The sequence below is a fragment of the Rhinatrema bivittatum genome, chromosome 3, assembly GCF_901001135.1.
Source record: "Rhinatrema bivittatum chromosome 3, aRhiBiv1.1, whole genome shotgun sequence".
In the NCBI taxonomy this organism is placed as follows: Eukaryota; Metazoa; Chordata; class Amphibia; order Gymnophiona; family Rhinatrematidae; genus Rhinatrema; species Rhinatrema bivittatum.
This window is the reverse complement of record NC_042617.1, coordinates 393,447,568-393,467,792: the sequence shown is the minus strand read 5'-3', so window position 1 is coordinate 393,467,792 and position 20,225 is coordinate 393,447,568. Positions and strand designations below refer to the sequence as shown.

The 20,225-nt window shown below is 41.9% G+C and overlaps 1 protein-coding gene across 5 annotated transcripts in view; it reads left to right on the top strand.

Annotated features, from left to right (window-relative positions):
- Nucleotides 1-20,225, top strand: part of COL19A1 (collagen type XIX alpha 1 chain) — a 1,176,857-nt gene that overhangs the window by 963,750 nt on the left and 192,882 nt on the right. For all 5 annotated transcript variants that reach the window (XM_029595659.1, XM_029595658.1, XM_029595657.1 and 2 more), the window contains 2 exons: nt 16,472-16,507; nt 16,682-16,726. In XM_029595659.1, coding sequence (XP_029451519.1) covers nt 16,472-16,507; nt 16,682-16,726 — 81 coding nt within the window. The remainder of the gene's footprint in view (nt 1-16,471; nt 16,508-16,681; nt 16,727-20,225) is intronic.

The following is a 20,225-nucleotide window of genomic DNA, read 5'->3' as shown; positions in this document are numbered from 1 at the left end:
ACCCCTCTGTCAGAATTAAAATTGGCAAAGTTGAAGGGATCTGGGATCAGCCTCCCCCTTCCCCTACCCATTTCCTGGTTCACAATAATGCAGCCCTTTGGGAGCCCTTTGAACAGCTAGAGGAGTGAAGAAGGAATAAGAACATAAGAACATGCCATACTGGGTCAGACCAGGGGTCCATCAAGCCCAGCATCCTGTTTCCAACAGTGGCCAATCCAGGCCATAAGAACCTGGCAAGTACCCAAAACTAAGTCTATTCCATGCTACTGTTGCTAGTAATAGCAGTGGCTATTCTCTAAGTCAACTTAATTAATAGGAGGTAATGGTCTTCTCCTCCAAGAACTTATCCAATCCTTTTTTAAACACAGCTATACTAACTGCACTAACCACATCCTCTGGCAACAAATTCCAGAGCTTAATTGTGCATTAAGTGAAAAAGAACTTTCTCCGATTAGTTTTAAATGTGCCACATGCTAACTTCATGGAGTGCCCCCTAGTCTTTCTATTATCCGAAAGAGTAAATAACTGATTCACATCTACCCGTTCTAGACCTCTCATGATTTTAAACACCTCTATCATATCCCCCCCTCAGTCGTCTCTTCTCCAAGCTGAAAAGTCCTAACCTCTTTAGTCTTTCCTCATAGGGGAGCTGTTCCATTCCCCTTATCATTTTGGTTACCCTTCTCTGTACCTTCTCCATCGCAATTATATCTTTTTTGAGATGCGGCGACCAAAATTGTACACAGTATTCAAGGTGTGGTATCACTATGGAGCAATACAGAGGCATTATGACATTTTCCGTTTTATTCACCATTCCCTTTCTAATAATTCCCAACATTCTGTTTGCTTTTTTGACTGCCGCAGCACACTGAACTCTTGATGGAATCCTGTTATGCAGTCCCTAGCTTGATGGTAGCCTGTTATAGAGTCCATCAAGCTAGGCAATAGAACATAGTAGAAATGTCATCTTTGTGAGACTTTCCTCACTCCAAATGATGTCAAATCTTCACTGAGGTGTACTGTGGTATTTGTGCGTCTCACTCTGCATGTAAAACTGGCCCCTAAACACTAAACCACCATCAACCCTTCACCTTGAGCTATATTCTGGCCCTCCTATAGAGATATAAGTACTTGACTACTATGAAGCTCTTATAGATAGTCTCTCTCTCTCTCTCTCTTATTATTTCCAGCATTAAAACATACAATAGCATGCGTTATGCTATCACACAGTGCGATATTAGCCCTCATTTTAATTATTCCCACCCAGTCAAAATATTTGCATTCGCGCCCTGCAATAATGGTTTTATCGCATGTGTATTGGCATTAACTCCATAATGCATTTTGATGAATGACCCTGTAAGTCCTTTGTAAGACTATTTGACAAGAATCCTCTCCTTTCTGTGAAAGAGAAATTGATTCTTTCTCTGTCCTAGAGGAAACAGCTAGAAACTATCCACTTTACATTCACTATGGGTTTCTCTAGCTCCTTAAAAGAACATTCCATTATGGCACACTCAGAATGGGGTTCTCTTAGAAATGAAATATATCAGGGCCAACCCAGAGGATGGGTTGCTAAGTGGTGTGTATTGTTATGCTGAAGGTCCCAGATAGGATGCTTTGCTTCCCAGGTCAACCAGGACTGGGATTGCTATGTAGACAGTGTTCACAGCCTCCGAGGAAAGGGTGTCATGGTCATTGCTTAAGAGTTTACACACAGTTTCCTATCACATCTATCATAAGTTGAATACACGCTTATAAACATCCAAAAAATAGCCTAGTACATAGGACCACCGTATAAATAATGTGCAATGAAAAATGAAGACCCTATTACACCTCAATGGCCTGTGTGCCGCGGGGAAACCCTTTCATCATAAGTCTCACAAATTCTGTGTGCTCAGTGAAGTGATAATTTTTGTGCTCTTTTTAATGCATATAAAAATTCTTGCCAGCACAGACTTTTATATCTTGAATCAATTTAGCAAAATCACTTATCTTGAATTTATTTATTTAGATTTATATTCAGCTTGTTGCACATTTTTCAGCACTTCAAAGTGGATTACATTCAGGTACTGTAGGTATTTCCCTATTCCCAGCGGGCTTACAATCTAAGGGGGTCATTTTCTAAAGCTATCGCATGCGTGTGATAACTAGCTCGGGGTGGAGTCAGCCCCGGAAGAGGAAGATTCGGGGCAGTACCGGGGCCGACTCTGTGAAGATTTCCAGACAGTGAAAGGTACACATGCTTTTTGCTGTCATTTTCACGCTGAATAACTACACCTTTTATGGTGTAGTTATTTGGCATGACACCGGCAGCGATCGCACCACCGTGGTGCGATTGCTGCTGGCTAGCACAGGACCACCACCTCCCCCCCCCCCCCCCCATACTGCAGGATTCACTGTGCCTTGCAGCATTAGTGAATCCAGCCCTAAGTTTGTACCTGAGGGTAAAATGAGTTGCCCAGGGTCACAAGGAGTGACAGTGGGACTTGAACCATGGTCTCCTCATTCATAGCCCACTGCTCTACTTGTAGAGCTGTGTAGCCAAGGCTACACAGTATTTTGAGAGATCATTGCTTGCATCAGGGAGAGATGTTCTTCCTCCCCTTCTCCAGCTATTGGGGCTCCTCTGTCTCCATCAGTTCCTTGCTGGGTCTAAAACCAAAGCCTAAATCCTCCAGCTAGTCTGGTTGTGGCTCAGATGGGATGAACTCCATTTCCTCCTCCTTCTTCTGTTCCAGGCCCTCTTTACCTATGTGAAGGCAAGCAGAACATGGCTGTTGATGATGGCTTCTCATTTCCAAGGAAAGATCTTTACCAAGACGGAGGCAAGTTCCCCTGATGCACAGGGGGACAAGCTAGATATGGAAGGGGGCAAGTCCAAGTAAAATTTCCATATACCATGCCCACCCCTACAGCACAACCCTCTCACCCCTTTAAATTACTATGAAATGCACTACAAGAAAAAGTCCTAAGGAGCTTCTGTGCAATAAAGAAACCTCTAGCCAGTTTCAATCACCCAGTGAAATTACCATTATAATTATCGGATGGTATCATTCAACCAATTGTTCTATATAGGAGTGAAGACTGTAGTCTCTATAGCATGGGACAGAATCTCAATATAAACCCTACACCTCCAGTTCTGTAACACACACCACATTCACATAAATTCCACCACTACAACTTACCAGACAAAAAAATATATATGCAAATTGTGGAATCACTTCAGGAACAGCAATAAATACTCCTCCCACTGCCAGATACTTTGTGAAGTAACATAAAACTTTGCACAAAAGACATTCAGAACCTATATAGTAAATCTTCCATACCATTAAAGCACAAATTCCCAGAACTCAAACAGCAATAACCCTACCCTACCTACAAAAAGGAAGAACTGCAAATATTATACCAGTACCTAGAATACCAATGTACCACCTATTAAAGACATAGAATAAACTGGACAGCAGTAGATCCCTACACAGGAACTACATATCAGCAGAATCCCTCACCTTGGTTGCACATGTAGAACATGGACAAACCTCTCAGCAAATACAAAGTAAGGAACTACAAATTAAAAACATTCAGCCAAAAATTGAAAGGGAAACCTCAAGAAGCCAGACTCTATAATCATGCATACTAGAGAAATAGAAATGCATTTTTTCCTGTACTTTGCTAAATACAAAAACAGAAGAAATGCACATGTCCCAAAGCTGATATATTTCAGTCTCTAAAAATTGAAAATAAATGTTTTTCTTTTCTATTTTTGTTGTTAGGGCATTTTATTTTTCTAATTGGGCTGGTCCCAGTCTATCTTTTCTACTTTTTTCTTGTTGGTCTTCTAAGTCCTTTTCTAAGGTCTCCTTTCCATTTTCTATTTCTCCTCCTGTCTTCTTTCCTTCTTTCTCTGCATCTGTCTCTGACCTTGATCTTTCCTTTCCATCTTTTTTCTCTCTCTCTTCTCCACTTCTCTGTCCACTCATAGCTATATTTTACCCTCACTCACCCTTTCTCTCACTCTCCAGTCCTCAGTCTCCCTCTTTTCATTTCTCACCTACCAGCTTTCTATTTACTACTCTCAACGCCCTTCAGTCCCTCCATTTCTGCCCTCTGTCTCTCATTTCTTCTCTAGCCTCCTATTCACCTTTTTTCATCCATTCCTTAGTCCCCTATTTCCACCATCTGTATTCATCTTCCATTCAGCCACTCATCTTCCTTTCTCTGATTCTCATTTCTTCACCCATCCCAGTTACTTCCCTCTCATTCATCCCCTCCTGGCATGATCCAGCCCCTTTTTTCTGGCTCTTAACTGCTACCTAGATTCTACCTCTGTCACCTCCTCACCAGCCCCATTTCACACTCTTATCCACTTCATTGACCTTTCCTTTTCATCTGCCTCTCACCCCTCCATATTCTCCTGTCTCTTTACACTCCCTCTCATCCTCTTCCAAGTCCCTCTAGGTCCTTCACACCATCTCACTCCCTCTATCTCTTCAAAAGATTGTCCTCCTTCTCAGCTGTCCCTTGACAGGCTTTTACTCCTTACCCCCTATCTTCAAAGGCTTTTCTCCCCTCTCACCTCCTCCCTCCAGAGACACTTCCTCCCTTATGACACCCTCCCTCCCTTCCTTCAGAGGATCTTTTCACTTCTCACTCCATCTACATGCTATCCCCTCACCCTCAGGTTGTTTTTTCTTGTCACCCCCTCCTCCCTCGTTCCAGATGCTTTCACCCCTATTCTGAAGCTCTTTTCCTTTCTCATCCCCTTCCTTTCAAATATTCCCCCTTCTCCCCCAGGCTCTTTTCCTTTTTCATCCCCCTCCCTCCAAATTCTCTCATCCCCACCCTCAGGCTATGTTCCTTTCTCACCCCTTGCCAACATATGCTTTCTACATCTCCTCTCTCCAGATGTTCTTACCTCCACCTCAGGTTCTTTTCCTTTCTCATCTCCCTCCCTCAATCTACTCGCCCTCTTACCCCCTCAGACTCTTTCCTTTCTCATGCCCCCTCCCTCTTTCTGGATGCTCCCCCCACAAGGCTCATTTCCCTTCTTACAGCACCTCTCTCCTTCCAGATGCCCCCCCACAGATTAATTTCCCTCATCACCCCGGCCCTCCCTTTCTTCACCCATGTTTCTTCCTCTAAGGTTGATCATGGCTAGTCCTATAGTTACTGAGCAACAGCTTGTGTACTCCCCATCCTCTTCATCACTCCCCCAGACTGGCAGAAGAAGCAGCATTTAATCACATGTCATCTTCTTCTGCCGCGTGACCAGTCTCTTAGTATGAACTGTGTAATTTTGCAGCTCTGCCATGAAACTGGCCCTGAGGCAGCAGGAGATGGCATTCGATTAAATGCTGATCTTGCTGCCGGACAGAGTAAGCAACAAGGAGGATCGGGAGGATAACCACAGGACTGTACGCCATCAAATCAGGCAGGATTGGGTTTGCTGAGCTCAATCAAATATCTTTAAAACTGGGATGGCAAATATTTTGGGGGTGGCACTTGCCACCCCATAGTGAGGCCTATGTTGCTGGGTGAAAATTAATGAAATAGAACATTTCATTTATTTATTTATTTATCGGGTTTTATAGACCGTCATTCGGATTCATCATCATAAAGCCATCATAACGGTTTACAAAAATACAAAGGTTACAAGGTTAAGGGGATTAACAGGGTTTCAAAACAGGTTCAAACAGTTGTTAAACATAGGGGAATCATATGCTGGTTAGCTACTGTTCTGTTTTATGTTTCATTTCTTAGTTGTAATCTATAGTTGAGATATGTTCATTTATTCATTTAAACATTCCAAGTCACTCCTTATTCTAGACAGACCCTTATACTAAAATCACCTTTACTAGTAGGGAATCTATAAAGAGCCTTACACTTTAAAATATTCATGTCAAATTCAAATCAGGGAAAATAAAATTTCAAATATAATAATAAGAATATATCTTAATGTAATCGGTCTCTTTTGTGGCTGATTCAGGTCCTAACAACAGGCCTGGATTTGTCAGTAAGCATACTAGGGTTGTGCCTAAAGTGACGAAAATCTGGGGACCGCAGGCAGGCTGAAGATTTGTTGCTTTCTAGCTGTGCTGAATATTCATGCATTAGAGAACAGCCATTTGCTTCCTGAACCAGCCCCTTCCTTCCCTGGCAGTATGCAGGGAACAGCATGGAAGTGAGTGAACTTGGAGCAGACACAGCAAAGAAGAGCTGCTCTCTTCCTTAGCCCAGCCCCTCATCTCCTGTCTTTAAGAACCAGGATTGAAGGGGGTGAGCTTGGACTAGGCAGAGCAAAGGAAGATCATTTTGAGAAGGTTAGAATGGACTGAGTGAGGATCATTGGGGGTGAGGATCGAGGCTGGAAGATGAGTGGGAATCAGCTGGGGGGGGGGGGGGTCATGTGCCTGGATGTGATAATGAGGGGAATGGGGATAGTGTTTATATATGAGAGAGAGAAGGGATTGGTGCTCCGTGTGTATGCCACATTCAGTGGGAGCTTAGAGAAGGGACACAGGTTGGGGGGACCAGGATCCGAGCATGATAGGGGCACCTGATCCCTCTTCCTCCTTGCCTCTCTCTCATTCCCCCTCCCCCCCCCCAACTATTATTTACATCCTCTCTGCCTTGATCTCAGATTCTATCTCCCAATTCCTAGAACCTCCTTTCAATCCTACCTCTTCTTTTTTCCCAGAATCAACCACCAACCCCTCCTACTCCCTCTTCCTCTTCCATCATTCCATATTTTTCACCTCCATCTTCCATCCTCCCCATCCCCAGTCATCTTTCCCTCCCCTCCCCTATTTCTTTCTTTCTAACTTTATTCCAATGTCTATTCCGCTATTTCCTCAATGTTCAAAGTGGATTACATAACACATACACAATTATTAAAACCGAACAATAAAAACAAAAATAAACATAAACAATAATACAATGTGCTAAATTACAAAGAAGCTGTTCATTTCAGAGAACATTGATCAAACAGAAAATTTCTGTGCTAATTGTCTCACCTTCAGTTGTTTCCTAAAGCGCAGATAGTTGAGGTCATCATGGAGATTTAAAGAAAGGGAATTCAACAAATCAAAAGCAGCAATACTAAAAACATTTTTCCTTGATTCTTGCAAGCAGTTCTGACTTAAAGAAGGAATCATTAAAAGATCTTGGGAAGACCTTAAAATACACAATGGTACATACCAATTCAATTTTTCCTTTTGACTAAAGTTGTCAAGATGAATTGATTTATGCACCAAAGTCAATAGCTTAAACTGCACATGGGCAGAGATTGGAAGCCAATGCAAGTCTTTCATATATAGGGATATGCTTGTACCCCAATGCATGTCAAATATTATCCATATGGCCGCATTTTGGACTAACTGTAACACGTGAGGAAAATAATTTCCATACGCATATATAAAGAATTGCAATAATCAAGGTGGGTAAGTACTATCACCTGTACCAATGTTCTGAAATCCTCTGTTGACAAGATCGGATAAAATGTTTTAAGCATTCGGAGCTTATAAAACCAATCCTAGCAACTTTCTTGACTTGTGACTTAAGTGAAAGCTTAGAGTCAAGTTTATAACCTCACAAGAGAATTCAACTACAAAACCCCAGGTAAGCATATTGTCAGAAATCATCAGAGGTTCTTTCTTCCCAAGCCACAAAACAGAGGTTTTTTCACAATAAAGAAAAAGACAATTTGAATTTAACCAGTATTTTACTAATAAAATACATCTATTAAAGTTGTCATATGAGAATTCACCAGTTTTTACACTGGGAATATAAAATTGGACGTAGACGGCAGAAAATTTAAAAGGCAAACCAAGTGACAACAACATTTTTGTTAGAGGTTGCATGTACACATTACATAGGGCCAGTGACAAAGCGAATCCCTGTGGAACTCCAGCACTGTTCATATACCATTCAGAACCAGTGTCAGCAAATTGTAGCTACTGGCTTCTATCCTGTAAGTAGGTGCTAAACCAGGCTAGAACCTTTCCTCCAATACCAAGTTGCTGTAGTCTGGAGAAAAGAATTTCATAACATACAGTATCAAAGGTGGCGGAAAGATCTAACTGCACTGATTCCTGATTTGGATGATTCCAAATCATAATGAATGTCATCTAGCAGAGATATTAAGGTTTCAGTTCCAAAACCCTTTCTGAAGCCAAATTGCTCTTTATCTAGTACATAATTTACATCCAAAAACGTCATCTAATTGGGACAGTACCCATTTCTCCAGAACCTTACTGATTGAACACAAATTAGATATTGGGCGATAATTTGAAAATGCATTAGTAGATACTGGCTGCTCTTTTACTATAGGTCTGACAATAGCCTTCTTTAAGCTCTTCGGGACCAATCCATCTGACAAAGAGAGATTAACAGTCTAGTACATCACCCACAGTAGTGACCTCAATTTTTATAACCCACAATGAGCAAGGATCTAAACAACAATTAGTAGATCTCAGTTTAGGAAAAATCTCTTCTAAACTTGCAATTGTCAAAGGACAAAACTTTACATTGTATAACAGAATGCAGTGAATTTTGCATTTTCATTATTTTGTTCTGAAAAAACATAGCCAGATCTTGACTTTGCGGTACTTTTTTTTACTATTCCCTTTCGAATAGCAATCATCTTAACTACTGAAAATAGTTCTAAAGGCGTATTTATAGAATTTGTAATTAATTGTGAAAAATAAGCATGTTTAGTATTTGCAGCAAGCAATTTATACTCTTTCAGTACATAGTAACATGGTAACATAGTAATGATGGCAGAAAAAGACCAAAATGGTGCATCCAGTCTGCCCAGCAAGCTTCCCAAGGTAATAACTGCCGCTCTGTGCAGGTTACCCCCATGTTTCTCTTAAGGGTAGTAACTGCCACTTTGTAAATCTCCTTATTCTCAGGTAATTTACATTTACACCATCTGTATTCAGCTTTTCTAACCAATTTCTTATTTTCTGCCAATTCTTTAGTGTACCATATGGCTGGTTGACCACGTTTCTATTTTTTAGTTATTTTAATAGGAGCAGCAGCTTCATATATTTGATGAACAGTAGTATTCCACCAACCTACTGCTGATTCTGCCGACTCCAGTTTTAACTCATCCTCAGCACAGGCTTCCCACAATGTTTTAAATAGCTCCTTATTTACAGAGGTTCTAACTGTATGACTCACTGAATTTTTAGTATCAGTAGTAAAGTTTTGCTTCACTATGAACTTTAATAATTGGACTAAACATAGTTTTTAAAGGCGAGATTGTCTGATCCTCATGAAGATGATCTGGGATAAGAACAAAATCCAAAATATGCCCACAACTGTGAGTTGGAACATCAATCAATTCGGTTAGGCCTAAGGTATACAAAGAAGATTTAAACTTCTTCACATAAGGAGCACAATCATCATGAAAGTTTAAATTAAAATCTCTTAAAATTATCAAATTGTTATATTGCATATAAAGCGATGAAATCAGCTAAATTAATTCCTCAATAACAGTAATTGGTTGCCCAGGAGGTACATAAAGCAAGCAAAAGATCCATGATTGCAATTTTAGTAAAATCCCATTGATCCCTTTCATAGCCTGTTGGAGTCAATTTTTGTTACTTTTGCTGAGGATGTATATAGAGGGTAGGCTGTATGGACTCAGAGTTTTCACCCAGACAAAGACTAGTCTGAAGACCACCGGCCTACCTCTGAGTGAACTCCTATTTACTGTCTTGCCCTGTGAAATGTTTACGAACAGACAAGAGTTTGTATATTTAGTTATTCCACAAGGTCTATGATGAGAAACAGTTGTTATTAACTCACAGTGAAGCCTAAGAGAGAAAGTGAAGGCCATACTGCTGCACCTGAGATTTGATAAGAAAGCAGAGGGAGGGAACATCACTGCTTTCACAAGCATTTTTTAGTGTATAAGGAGAGACAGCAAGAGGGAGAGAGGGGGAGAGCGCTCTGGATGTGATGGCACAGGCTGATCCTTTGGAAACATGTAAGCTTTTATATCTATCTATCTATCTATCTATATATCTATAGCAATTGTTATTATCTACCATTACTTCTTTTATACGATCTGATTGTATTTGTTCTTTCCTCCTATTGCTCAAATAAACGTACTCTCCTAAGTACCTGGAACCATGATGTACTGAATCAAAGTTTGTGTGTGGCTCTTTGTGTAGGTGACAAACTCCTGGGTTCAAGCCCCAAGGTATAATCCAAGAAATTGTGTTGTAGCTATTTGTGCAGAGGATAAGCTCCTGGGTACAAGCCCCCAGGTATAATCCCAGTAATTGTGTAGCCCCCAGTGTAGACCTCGGTGGGATTAGCCACCCCGCCCCCAGGTCAGAGCCCCTGGGCAGAATGCCAGTGTGCACGCTCTGAACCTGTAACAGAGCTATAAACTCCAATTTACTTATTGGTAATTGTTTCTTAAAAATTACCAAAACCCCTCCTCCTTTTTTATTTTTTCTAGACACAACTTCATATCTATAATCCAATGGGCATAATTTATTCAACAAGACTGTGTGTGAACTAGAGGGCCTTGATTCAGAAATAAAAATGAAATCAATGGGGTTTATTTTAAATTGGTTCCAGTCTATTTGGAATTTAAAGTTTTGTGACAGTGTTCTGACTCAGTAGCCCATGGGATCACAGCAACCACAGTGGAATGATGAGTTGTGGAAAAAAAAGGGGCAGGGGACGATAGTTGCACCTGGTTGCACTGCGGTGCGACGCACCGCAGTGCAACCAGGTGCCGCAAGTCGGCATTTTTCCCGCCGACTTGCGGCCGCGTCGCACACTATCCCCCCCCCCCCCCCGTACCGCCAATGGGAAAGGTAGTGTTATTTTTGGCGCCACTGCCGGCGATAATGTCTAAAACATTATTGCCCACAGTGGTACTGGAATCAAAATTTTTCTAACCCTGCCCTAACCCCACCCTAACCCTGCCCCTTTCCCTAATTTAAATCTTACCGTCACAATGCGGTGGTTATCGTGTTTTAAAGAATGACACCCCCCCCAAGTTTGCAGAATAAAAGTTACCTGTCTTTGGTCTAATTATCAGGTACAAACATAGGGCCTGATTTACTAAGCACATTTCCCAAAGCCATAGAATGGGAGAAAAGCCTTAATAAATGACCCCCCTCCCCCCCCCCCCCTTATAAGGCCTCTCGCCCAGGGAAATACCTGCTGAACCTGATTCCTAACTCACCTTGAGTTTGGATTGGGAAAAGCAAGTAAGTAAATTCCAAATCCAGATCCAGTCACTTAACCTAAGAAAGTACTTAAAATGCAAAGATTTCTCTTGTATACAAGAAATGCCTTGCTACAAAAAAAAAACAAAAACAAAAAAAGTAAAAGAAAAAAATGACAATTCTTCCCACTTGTCTAGTTTCTTTTCCCCCTGCTTTCAGTATCAATCAGCTATCCCCATCTAGTGGCTAACACTCTTCATGTTCCAACTCCATTTTACTAGCATCATCTCCATGTAATGAGCGCTGTATCTCCTCTGAGGGGGCTGCCTTAGTGATCATCCATTGTGGGTTTTAAATAAAGGCAGATACTATTTATGAGCTGTGAAACCATTTAACGTCCTACGTCCTACAGTGATATTTACTACTGCAGGATCACGCATAGGGATAGACAAGCCAGTCTAGAAAAGGACTAAACTTCCTGAAATTTCTCAAGCCAGTAGCTCTAAACGTTTGTGTATTCCCAAATTACTCATTTTTTAGGCATTGTTTGGAGAGATGGGGTGATGGCCTTGGGTGTGTCCTTCCCCGTCTTCTGCCTCCCTAGTTGTATTTGAATCAACCCAGCTGTGTGTGGCAACAAGCATATGCTTTGTTACCTTCAGGGAATAGCAGCAGTGAGCTTGGAATAAAGAACCGAGGTCCTGTATATGCACATTACAGCATTCTCCTCATTCCAAAAGCCCCACTGAGCCCGGAAGGTAAAGGAGGATCTTACTGTGACAGAATCAGAACTCTAACTTTAGTAGGGCAGAAATGACTTTGTAAAACTTGCCTGACCAATCGTAAACGAGATTTAAGTATGAGAAGAAATTAAGACAGAGTTGATACTGAAATGAAAGAAGCAATGAGGTGTAAAAACAACGTAAATCTCACATTAAATAGACAATTAGAAGGCATTCGTTTCAAGTTTTACTCCTTTTTAAGCTATTAGATTTAAAGTAATTTGGAAATGGTCCATTTTCACTCCTGCAAATGCCTTTAAACTGTTCTTTAGTGTCTATAATTATTTAAGGAATTATTCATTTGCTACAGCAAATGCTCCCCATTACTTTGATCAGACAGCTCTGCCGTAGGTCTATCCAGAAGTGCGAGCCCCCAAGATTCCTGCAGCAGCTCAAGGATATATTACATTGACAGCTGGATACTGCCCTTTTTCTAAAAAGAGACCCAGAGTGTTTTAAATCATGAGAATGGTTTACATCAAAAAAAGCATCTGGAGTCAGAAAATTCTGAGGCATGTTTGCATAAATTTGTTCCATTTTGCATGTTAAATCACAGGGATTTTTTCAGGGGTTATGTACCAGCAGTTTTTCCTCCACCTGCTTAAATTGCCTTGTGGTTCCCCCCTCCCCCCCCCCTACAAAAAAAAACCAGGTATATGGTACTACCTCCATTCCCCCTCCCTGCAACCTCTCTTCTGCGTGGAGAAGGGACTTAGGAAAGAGAGACTGCTGGCTATGTAGGGAAGTGAGGGAGATTAAAGACTGATTCTTGGCCCCTTGGGGAAAGAAAGAGATGGTGCAAACTGCCTGCTGAGAGAAGGGCGGTGAGAGATGGAGAAGGCCCCCAGCAGGGAGATCAGAGAGGGCAAAGTATTGTGAGAAGGTGAGATGTGTTATGTTAACGCCACCACGTCCCCATCATCATCCATTTGTGTGTTGGGGGGGAGGTCTTAAGTTGGAGCTGCTGAGCTTCCGGCGTTGTGAGAACAGGGTATCATTTTAGGGTCCAAAATGTCCAGACGGCAAAGGTGGAAAAATAAAGCCTTTTTTCCTTTTAATATAGAAACATGACTGCAGAAAAAGATCATATGACCCATCTAGGCTGCCCATCTGCCGAATTATTTTAGCTTTATAATTCCCATCACTCCGTTAGAGATCCCCTGTATTTATCCCATGCTTTCTTGAATTCAGATACTGTTTTTGTCTTTACTATAACTGGGAGGCCATTCCATATATCCACCACCCTCTCTGTAAAGAAATATTTCCTAAGATTACTCCTGAGTTTATCCCCTTTCAACCTTATCACATGACCTCTCCTTCTAGAGCCTCCTTTCTGTTGAAAGAGGCTTGCCTCCTATGCATGGAATAACCTTGAGATATTTAAATATCTCAATCATAGCTTCCTTATCTCACCTTTATCTAGTATTTATGTTTAGCTCTTTAAGTCTATCCCCATATGCTTTAGAATGGAGACCACTGCCCATTTTAGTAGCCACCCTCTGGACTGACTCCATCTTGTTTAGTGATTCGAATATGTCAGCTTTGGAAATGTGAATATGCAGATATCTTTGCATTTTTCATAGTAAAGAAGGAATGCATTTTTATTTCTTTGTCTGCAGTGTTGCACTGCATGCAGAATCTGGTTTCCTACTCTCCATACCTGGGATCCAGGACTGGATGGAGCCAGGTCAGCACCCTGGACAAGCCAGAGAGATGTCCAGGGCAAGCCAGACTGGAGCCCTGAAGGGGAAGTCATGCCCCACCTCCCATTCTTCCCCCCCCCCCCCCCCCGGCCTCAGCAGAAGAAGAGTAGACTCCAGTCCAACGCCCCTCTACTTCAGCGACTGCCGCTGCTTGGCTCACTTGCTCGTGGACCAGCAGCGGTAGCTGCCAATGCTGAGAGGCAGTCCCCGACAAAGTCACAAGTCCCCAGTGCCCACAGAGGCAAGTGCTCTGGGCAGTCATCCAGCTGGCCTGCCCCTTAATCTGGCCTTTCTGGGATCTTTTGATTTTCGGTCTCCCAGTTGTGGATTGGGGAAGGGGGCTGCACAAACTTTATCCTCTCTCACATACTCACTTATACATGTTCATTCTCTCACACACTCCCTTTCATGCACATACCCATGCTCTCACATACATGCCACCTCTCTCACATACAGAGGATCTCTTTATCTCCCTCACACAAACACATGCACACAGGCTCTCTCTCTTGCACACACACAAACACACATTGTGTGTATGTGTATGTGAGTATGTGAGATACCCTATCTGTGTGTGTGTGTGTGTGTGTGTGTGAGAGAGCCTATATGTGACACACACACACACACACACATACACATAGACAGGCATACAGGCTCTCTCTCTCACACTCGCACACATACACACACACATTCTCAGGGAATCTCTCTCTTATTTTACCTTCTCACTACAATCTCACTTCCTTCCCAGTTGTCTGTTTATTTGTTTGATTTGCACTCCCATAATATTATCTTCTCCATTGTGCTTTATGTAATAAAGTGCCCTATTCTAGGGTACTGAAAGAATAATAATAATAAAAACAGAGTACTCAGTCTCAAAGATTATACAAGAACTTAACTCTTTTTAAAAAAAAGATCTTTTCCATTCTCTTAGTGGCCAAGGCACTTAGCATGCTTGGGAGCTCACACCCTTCTTTCTGTTTCAGACAGCATGTTTTAAATTTGCACTAGTCAATTAAAAGCACGTGTCGATGATTTAGTGCAGGAAATCTAGGCCTTCTCCAGCCTGCAACTTGCTTACCTTGCCACAGGCAGGAACTCTGAATGATAATATTTGGATTTAGCCTTGAGTTACCAATAAAAACACATGAGCTAAATATAAATAAATAATGTCTTGTCTTTTCAAACTCATGCTCAGGGTAGGTTGCAATTCAGGTAAAGTAAGAAGGTCCCTGACCCAGAGAGCTTACAACCTGAGACAATGGAGAGTGAAGTGATGTCCCCAAGGTCACATAGAGCATCAATGGCAGAAGAAAAATTTGAACTCTGGTTTCTAATCTGCTGCTCTAGTCACTAGGCCAATATTCCATGATGTAAATATATGCTGGGTAGAACAGTAGGTAAAAATTCAAAGTCGCACTATCTGTGGATTTAAAGTAGAATTTGTATCTTGTTTGACCAATGGCAGCTGGTCAGGATGGACAGGGTGGCAAGTTAAAATCTAGACTTACAAATGGGAAATGTCTTTTTCAAAATGTTCAATTTCCAGTTTTTTAAACCTGCATGTTTCCTCTCTTTCTCCTAGAAATTTTTTAAAAAGGCGCACACCAATATTCTATGGGGCTCTCAGAAAAGAAAAACTTATGATTATAGCTGAAAATATATTGATCACACCTAGATTAAGAAAAAAAGGCTTTAATGAAGAAAGAAATACATCTTTCCACCACTACTACATTTTTTTTAAGAATCCTTCATCTCCTGACACATTTTTAATTTCAGTTTCAATGTCACCAAGTCTTACAGCAATTATTCCTTATGGTGTGACAGCTGTAGACTCCTTGCTTGCAGTTTCATAGTTTACATGGACAGCACAGCGCTATGAGTCAACAGGGCAGGTTATACCTTCCCAAGAACCCCATTTCTTCACAAAATGTATTTTATCTAGCCTGCCCTTCACCACTCTGCATTGATCTTAGTGTACCTCTAGTTTTCACAAGAATTGCCTCTTGGTTCAAGATAGGCTCTAAAGCTCATTTTGTTCTCAGTCATACTCCAGTCTCTGCCCTGATGGATCTTACCCCTCCTGTTAGTGCCACACCCCTAAATTATTGCCCAGCCTGCAAGGAATGAATGAATTCTGCTGAACAGTGAAGTCTACATGGCAGTTCTTATGTTCTTATGTTCTTATGTACTCTGCTACCCTATCGCAGAGATAACCACTCAATAGCCAAGTCACATTCTTCCTCTGTAGTCAGTCTCAGGAAAGGCTTGTTCAGAGCTCTAAGTCGGCAGCATTGCGGTACTAGTGAGGATTTTCTCCTCTGCTAGCTTCTAAACTCTTTATGTGACAAGCCATCTCATCAATCTTACCACAAAACAATTGAATCACACAAGCAAGTTTTTCATGCTCCAGCTCCCTAGATGGATTTGACTGCAGTGTACACATGCTGTTGAAGGGTAGGCTAATCTGCTTGATGGAAAGCAGGTCTCCAAAAAGCACTCATTTCCCTACTAAGGTTAAGATCTCAGCAGCTTTAACTGTGTTCTATTGAGGCAAAATAAGCAGTACCTATAGAACTAAAGCCCTGTAGAGATGATGGCATCTGGCAGAAGATAGCGACTTACGTAGGGGTGTACAAGCAGAATACCAACTCCCTACCTCACTGTGACCTACAGCACCTGCAGCTCCATTATCTTCAAAACAACAAATGTAGTGGATAAATTATTCCTTTCTCGTTTCTTATTTTTATGCATGAAGTATCACAAGTAGTCATTAAAGCATGGTTTTATTTCTCTATAGGGAGTACATGGAAAAGATGGATTACCAGGTCCACAGGTAGGACAGTAAAATTTAAATTGTTAATTTATTTCATGCTTCACAGATAAGTGCCAGAACAATCTTCTCCGTCACTTGTATAGATTAATACAATAATTTATTCATCATAGAACCAGTAAGCAGGGATTTACTCTTTCCTAACCAAACTTCATACCTCATAATTTTATTTTTCAGGGCACACCAGGCAGAACAGGAGACAGAGGCTCCAAGGGAGAACGTGTATGTAGATTTTTAGTTTTATTCCTCATTTTTTTTCTTTCAGTCTCTCTCTCTCTCTCTCTCTCTCTCTCTCTCTCTGTTTCTCTCTTTTATTCGCTCATATGTATTACATGATGGCAGAGTAAACAGAACATTATTTGACCTTAGGAGGGGAAATGTATTTGAGAGGGTGTTATACTTGAGCACTTTTGTTTTTTGTTGTTGGAAGGGAAGGATTAACAGGAAGTTTAATCGTCCTGCTATGGCCATGCTCATAAATTCTTTGTGTCCCTACTGGAGTGAGGTGAAATGGCATTAACCCCTGTACATTCTATATGTAAGGGGGTGCCAAAATCTACCCCTTAGCAGCAGTGTTGACCTTTATCTTTATGGCATTAGTGGCCTTATTAGATTACGCTTGCCAGTGGTGTCACCCCAAGGTCTCACTAGATCTTGCTGCTTTAGTGTGATGCCAGTGTAGTAAGGTTTGTTAGTGAGTTCTACCAATCCTCATTGGAAAGGGTTGTAAGGTTGTATAAAAACCCCTGCACCCATAGGATGCAGGGAGGATAAGAGGACTTGTAGAGATTTGGAGAGTCAGCCTTAGCACAGGGCTAAGAGTGTGAGTTTTTCTCCTTATGGAGGACATTTTGTGGATTTGTCCCTCTACAGGGAGAGGACTAAGAAGAGAGACCTGAACTTCAGGATTCCAGGGGGGGGGGAGGGATTCCTGGGAGTTCAGAGTATGTAGGAAAGAAGAGTTCCAATGGAAAGATCAGAGTCCGAGGAGCCCAGAAAAGGATTGCCAACTGGCTCCAAATTTTCCGAACAGGTTGACCCAGTTCTGGTTTTACCACATTACATGCTGGGATTTATTCTGATTTCCCTGTTGCATTCCCTAACAAAGCAAGACTATAAGTATTTGCATGCACAGGAGTAAAACCAGGACTGAATCAACCTGTCCTGAAAATCTGAGGCCAGTTGGCAACCCTACCCCAGAAAGGAAAGGATTTTCAAGAACCCGCTGGGTGAGAATACTGGGAGGTTGCAGAGAGTAGGCCTGCCTTGAAAAATTCACTGAGTTGAAGACTGACCAGGTTATTCAGTCAGAAACTCTACAGTTAAACACAAGTGAGAGAAACAGAATTGAAAAGAAGATCTGGCCTCCAAATTGGTCCTGGGATGGCCCAAGGAGGAAGTCTACATGCCCCAAAAGTTTACCTGTTTGGGAGAAAGTGTGGAACAGTGAAAGAGAGAGATTTATTTTGCTACTTTCTGGACTCTATTATTATTAGTGCACTAGCCACTGATGCTCATATTTCCAACTTGCTCCTGCCACAGTTTGTAGTAACGCTTTTAATTTGAACAACAGCTTTTGGAAGGGAATGTGATCTTTAGTGTGACTGGACAAAAGAGCCTCAGAAAGTGAAGAAAAATCTAAGGACCTTGAAAAATACATTTTTTTCACCCTGTGCAGGAAACCCAGGAGGTCGTGGGACCTTGCAAGATCTGTTACCCTTTCCATGTGCCCCATGCCCAAGAGCTGACCAGGAAGGGGGCTACATATAAGTTTTCAGTATCAGCCAAAAGGTCAAGCAAAGAACTATTCTCAGCTCATGGGTCAGATCTTGTATTTGGTCTTAGCTAAAAATAGGTTGAGTAGTAGAGATATGTCTGGAAAAATTGTTCATTTCATTCATTCAGTTCTTATAGTTCGGTGATCTATTTCTTTTGGTTCAGGTCCCAAAATTTCATTTGTTTATTTTTGTTTAGTTGGTCATTCATTTTTCATTGAAGTCAGTGGGGGAAGCAATGCATCCTATTTGGACTTTAATACTGGGGATTTCTATTCAGTTTTAATGAAACTTGCAAGCAGCCATCAGAAGCAGAGAGAATAGCATTCCAAGATATGAAGAGTGGAGTAAAGTGGCACCAAGTATGGTGTGAATAGCCCAAGGCACCATGAAGAGGCAAAGAAACCGAAACAGAGGCATGAATACTCCAAGGCATCATGCGAGGGTTGCAGCAGCACCAACAAGAAAAAGGTTCCATAAGAGGAGCAAAGGGTACTGGCAACATGGCATCAACACCTCAAATTACCAAGAGAAGGGCAAAGGGCATGAACAATAGTGGAATGAAAAAGCCATGACACCAAAAGAGCAGAAAATGGCATAATCGACTGTGGAATGAACATCTACAGACACTGTGAGGGGGGCAAAACAGTGGAAAGAAGACCAGAAGGCACCAAAGAGGGACAAAGGGCACCAGAAAAAGTGGCAAGAACATCCTAAGGCACTGCGAAAGGGGAAAAGCAACATCAACAGTGGCAAGAAAACCCTAAGGCTTAGAGTGAAGGCTGAGGCAGTAAGCACAGTGGCATCAACACCCCAAAGCATAGAGTGAGAGGTAAGGCAGCAAAAAGAGTGATATTAACACCCCAACACATCAAGTGAGGGATAAGATAGCAAGAAGAATGGCATAAACATCCCAAGGCACCGTGAGAGGGGAAGACTTGTACCAACAGTGACAAGAGTTCTCCAAGGAGCAGGCTGGGCAATAACAGTGGCAGAACAACACAAGAAAACACTGAACCAGGAGAGAGGTAGGGTGGGAAGAAAAGATTGTCCTTTTTTTTCTTTTTTTGTGGTTTTGGGGCCAAAATATTCCAGTAAAACCAAGAGAGGATCAGGGAAGGATAAGCAGGCCAGGTAGTAACAGAGCTGAACACAGCAAGGTGCTGAACCAGGAGAGAGGTAGAGCACAAGAGTGGGAAGGACAACAGCAGCAGAAACAGGCCAGGCCAGAAAAGTGATGCAACATCTCAGCCAGTCACTGAACCAGGAGAGAGGCAGAGCAGCAGGAAGAGGCCAAACAGAAGGAGCAAGAGTGGCAATTGACAACACAGCAAAGCACTGAGGGTAAAAGTTGTGGGTAGCAATGGTTTACTATAGATGTACACTCATTTCTTCTGCCTCTCACAAAGAAATTTAGGGAAACTGAAAAAAGGGAGGTTTATTTCAAGGCAGACACTTTTTTTTTTAAAACTGGTGCCAGCCATCAATGACATAGACTAACGATATCCCCTGCCATTAAGAATGCCTGTTTATGAAGCAGGCTGGTTGGTGGGTAGAAAAGAAATGCTGGTCCAACTTGGACAGGTCTGGACAGACTGTAGCCTTATATGCTCCATATACCAATAGATCAATGGCCATATCATTGATGGGCTCTATGAGACAGTACATGATTGTACAGGGGTTTCCTGTGGTGGGGCGATACTGATCTCTGCTGCCAACTGCTTTAGTTATATCTGGTGTCAGACAGCCTATTCTGTGGTGGCCATGGGGTCTTGTAGATACAGGTAAGGGAAGAAGTGGTAGCTGACAGGTTGCTGCTAATGCAACAGTACTGTGAGGGGTGTCCACTCTTTCCTCTACTAAAAACCTCCTCTGGTGATTCTGTTCCTGTACTCAGCCATTAGCTATTTCTGTCATTGAATTAAACTGTTGGACAGGAGGGCAAT